A 4396-nucleotide genomic window follows, 5' to 3' on the forward strand; every position below is an offset into this window, starting at 1 on the left:
CTGTCATACTCAGGAGCCAGACTTATGCCCGACGATTTCATGAGCAAGATGTACTCTCATGCCAAGTCCCGCACCTCCTTCAAATATCTGGATGACGGCCTCCTACAACTTTGAGGTGTCATCAAGGAAGACGAGCTGCGCCACCCGACCATGCTCGACAAGAATGGGGAACTGTGTCTCATCGTCGTCAAGAACAGCAACACCACCGATGTCACCATCAGTCGAGCGACCGGCATTGAATCCTTTGTCTGGGAATATGACGACTCTGGCATCCGTTCGACATCCATGGAAATAGCAATCCATTCATATGACAAGAAGGATGGCGTTTTCTCCGCCCCCGGGGATTCCGAGTCTGTTGTCATTGACGCCAAAAGTCGCATCGTCGGCATTATCACCGGCGGAACCTGCAGCCAGATAGACTCTATCGACGTTACCTATGCGTCGCCGTACTACTGGATTGCGGAGCATATTAAGGGGGCTTTCCCCGACTCCTACCTCTACTCTACCCTGGCCTAGGTCGTGACATCGATACACGACGACGTCGGGGACACTGTCGAGTCGGTCTTGTTCCTTTTCTTCTGGCTTCCATCTTGGGACTGTTGAAGCGGCTATGTGACTCGGCTTCCGTTCTACCCATGGACCTAGCAAGGACTTCAGGGACTTGGAAGAGACTCACAATATTAACATGTAGCATTCCCATGCATAGATTCTTTAGAGCGGAGTACATCCATTTCTTGTCAGATTTCTAAATTCACATTGCAGGCGTATACAAGCCCCATCTGCACATCCCCAAGCTATCCGCTCTTTTGCCTTCGCACATCAGAGTGAATTTCTGAGCGCAAGTTTCACAGCTCACAGTAGCACTTAGTGATGTGCGGGCCGGGCCTCAAAGCCCGCGAACCCATCAAGCCCGGCCCAAAAAGCCTGGCAGTGGGCTCAAGGCTGGGCTCGGAATGTAACAAAGAGCGCAGTAGATGGTACAAAAAGTCGTCGTCATAGTGGTACATTTTGAGCTACATGGGGAAAAATATAGGCATAACTTATCGTACTCTGAACGTAAGGTATGGAGAAGGCGATGAGGTGATGAGGAACGAAACGAAGAACCGAAGAGCCGAAGGCAGGACGGCACGGAACTAGAAAGCGACGAAAGGATGCAATATGGTACAGTGCGAACAGAGTGTCCTTGAATCGGAGGTGGGGCGGAGGGGGAACGGGTCAGGCGCGGCCTGCACGCCCACGCGACGATCGCCGCCGCCAAAAAAATGAGGCCGAAATGGAGCCAGTCTAGTATGGGAAGAGCAAAGCGCAGTGCATCGTGTGCGTGCTTATCCGTAGACGATCCTGCGAAAACGCCTCGTGTCAGGACTGAGGTATGGAACAGTCGGGCCGAAGCTAGTGGCGACTCACCCCCTGGACGTCGTCGATACCGGCTTGAAGTCCGTGCGGCCGGTGTCGACAAAGTGCCGGAGCACGTCGAGCCAGTCGTCGCGCGAGTCCCATGAAATCTTGGACGGCGAGTCGACCTCGACGGGCATTACCTGACTGATCTCGCCGCACTGGATGATGATGACAGCCGTGCCGATACCGCCGGTCTTACGACACCGCTCCTCGCGACGGCGGATGTCTTCGCCGACGAGCGGATCGTTGTCTGTGACATATGTCCGAGGGACAAGGTGTGTCGCCTTTACTGAGAAGCTGCGTATGAATAGGTCAGTGGCGCGCGTTTGACGACCAAGGCGTTCGGATACTAACCGACGGAGAGAATCGGACGACGGACGATAATTCAGCTCGACGAGGAGCGCTTGCTGGCGAACATTCGAGGGCATACGCTTGAGCTGTAGCGCCTGGAACCCGGCCCACCCGAGAAGAGTAGAGTGCGCAGAAGTGAATTTTCGGAGGCCCCTGACGACGTCTTCGTCGATGCCAGTTCCCATGGCGTGTTGCTTGGAAGTTGAGATCTGGCTGGAGGTGTGTTGGCAGATCGCCTTATGCGAAGCCCAATGCGACTTTTGGCATTCCTGGGACTACGGTCTAATGTCAGCTCATGACACACGATCATAACCGAAAGGGGTACTGACGCAGTACTGTGTTGTCATCTGTGGGCGATATGGAACGGAGGGGTCAGTCCTTCTGATGCAAACAATGCCAGACAGGGACACTCACGCAACCACCACACAAGCGGAAGCGGGTGTTTGGCTGCTCGATGGTGCCACATGAATCGCACATGCGATAGCCCCGTTGCTTAGGAGTGGGGTGCGACGGGGAGGAATAGTAGTTGGCCGCAGCCGGCTGAGCGTACATAGTAGCTATGGAGGCGGTGGTGGGATGGATCGGGGAGTTTTCGTGAGATGCGAGACGCGAGGTGCTTGCGCTTGTGCCATCTCTGCAATTGTCTGCGCTGTTTTATACTCCAAAGCGTTGCGGTAAAGCGAGTCGCTTTCCAAAGTTCGTGAGTCCATGTCGGTGCTGGCCCATCCCACATAATTGTGAAACGCCTTCCCTAAGCGCCCGGTCCTTCCGTGTCATTTGGGAGATTGCCGGCTCTCGTCTTTTGTGTTGCTCGCCTCACGCGCTGGGCTATCCGCTGTTTTTATTGTTAACATTGGTTCTTGCAGAGCCAGGCCTGAGCATCGTACCGACCATACAAAAGGGCCTGCCGACCGCCCCATCTGTAAGCAATGCAGCAGACAAAAACCAAAGCGCTCACTTTTTGTCTCGCTCCCCGATCTCTGACAACCGGCGAAGTCTTCTCGAACCATAGTCCGGTGACGACTAGGAAAGGGCTCAGAGGAACGTTTGTTGTGGAGATGTGGCCATACAATCAATCTTCCCCGTCAGAGAACCCAAGCCTCCCTGCCTCGTTTTGCAACGATTTGCCCCGCAACCTGGCCCTTGGATCTGGCACATGAGCCCCTTGGTGATGCCATGCTGCCTCCTGAAACCAGCGGCACGATGATATGAGTGTGGCGTGGCTCATCGAACAGGATGAACAAGCTACCTCTGCGGCCACATTGTTTGCTGGCGTTGGGCGAAGTACGTCTCTGCCATCGTCGGATCCGATTCTGGGGGTGCATTGTCATGGAGCTGTTGGCCACAAGTCACAGTTTGCTGATCATCATTGCACTGTTGTCTAGCAGAGACACATGTCGCCCTAGGATAAGTACCATTCCCGTGAGGAGGTCGTGGTGAGAGATTGTTGCAAGATGCATGGTAAGCGCCGGAATCTTCGTGCACTGCCTCGGTGCCTTCGACCGGCTTCGAAAGGTCAATTAGGTCCTGCGTCTGCCGGTCGTGGCAAAATGGCCTTCGTGCAGATACCACAGTGGTGCAGGCGAAGATTTCACCACATCTCGCGATGGCATCCTTGAAGATCCGGGGGTATGTTCTTCGCTGCTGACATCATCCGAGTCAATTGACGACTTACTTTCGGCTCTGCATGAAGTTGACATTGCCTAACTTCAAACAGATGCCTCTTCCGACGAGCATCGTCCAAGTACACGCTGCGGACGAACCCATGTCAGCACAGCAGGTACGAGGCATGTTCAACACAGATGACGACTTCGCTCCGATCCTTCAGCCGTTCAATAGGTCGCCTAGATCGGCATGAACAACTTCATTTGCAAGGTCTGAAACATGCTCCTGTGGCACGGCGGGAGAACGAGTGGACTGGGATCTCGCCTCGAGGCAACCTTATACACCATGGACACCCAGGGACCCTGGCCACATACCGCCTATTCCCGCTATCTTTAGCGGAACGCTCCAGGCACCCCAGGGCTCAGAGTCGTGCATGTACGGATCCTAGGGCCGGACAGGCTGCGACCGTGGACGATGATCCTCCAGTTTCTTGCAATGCTCCCGTGACATCGTTAAACCTCGATTCGTGAGGGTTTTCCTCCTAGCCGGCGACGCTGCTCCTGATCCACCGACATGCTGGGACCACCGGCGGTCTGGAGCTCCACTCGCCGTGGTCTTCACCAGCTCTCACGGCTCTCTCCGCCCCTTGGCGACGTTCTTCCAGCTCAGGCTCCGGAACGCTCTGAGACCATGACCTTCGGGAGAGTCTCGCCATGGACCGTTGTCCGGCCCCTCCTTTGCCGGGGTTGGTGTGTCGCTGGGGCTTGTTATCATGCAGGTATCAACCACGACCCTGTGAAGGCTGCGGTCTGATCTGTAGGATCGTGGACGCTGCACCAGTACTGGTGGTGGCTCCAGCTCTGGGCGCTTCATACTCCCCTCGCCGTATATGGAAGGTGCTGTAGTGCACGGGAAGCAAAGTGGGTAGCTGGCCGATGACCGCCGCACTCTCCGCATTTATCTTTGTCACTCAAGCGTGCGATGCATACCATGTGGGTGTTCCACGGGACGAGGGGAACATCAAAGAAAGAGCTAAGGGACT

At 55.2% G+C, this 4396-nt stretch overlaps 3 protein-coding genes across 3 annotated transcripts; 2 read left to right on the top strand and 1 right to left on the bottom strand.

The window, feature by feature from the left end:
• Nucleotides 1-114: 114 nt before the first annotated feature.
• PHACADRAFT_89455 (uncharacterized protein) lies at nucleotides 115-516 on the top strand (the record flags this gene model as incomplete). The annotated part of the gene is made up of 1 exon (XM_007393900.1): nucleotides 115-516. A coding segment is annotated over one exon (402 nt), but the record flags the coding sequence as incomplete, so codon positions are not given.
• An 887-nt stretch (nucleotides 517-1403) lies between these two features.
• PHACADRAFT_88732 (uncharacterized protein) lies at nucleotides 1404-2301 on the bottom strand (the record flags this gene model as incomplete). The annotated part of the gene is made up of 4 exons (XM_007393901.1): nucleotides 1404-1695; nucleotides 1753-2024; nucleotides 2079-2096; nucleotides 2164-2301. The coding sequence occupies 4 exons, from the start codon at nucleotides 2299-2301 to the stop codon at nucleotides 1404-1406; spliced, it is 720 nt and encodes a 239-aa protein (XP_007393963.1).
• Nucleotides 2302-2955: 654 nt separating this feature from the next.
• Nucleotides 2956-3254, top strand: PHACADRAFT_253146 (uncharacterized protein; the record flags this gene model as incomplete). The annotated part of the gene is made up of 1 exon (XM_007393902.1): nucleotides 2956-3254. A coding segment is annotated over one exon (179 nt), but the record flags the coding sequence as incomplete, so codon positions are not given.
• Between the last annotated feature and the right edge of the window lie 1142 nt (nucleotides 3255-4396).

This window comes from Phanerochaete carnosa (assembly GCF_000300595.1).
Source record: "Phanerochaete carnosa HHB-10118-sp unplaced genomic scaffold PHACAscaffold_3, whole genome shotgun sequence".
Taxonomy (NCBI): Eukaryota; Fungi; Basidiomycota; class Agaricomycetes; order Polyporales; family Phanerochaetaceae; genus Phanerochaete; species Phanerochaete carnosa.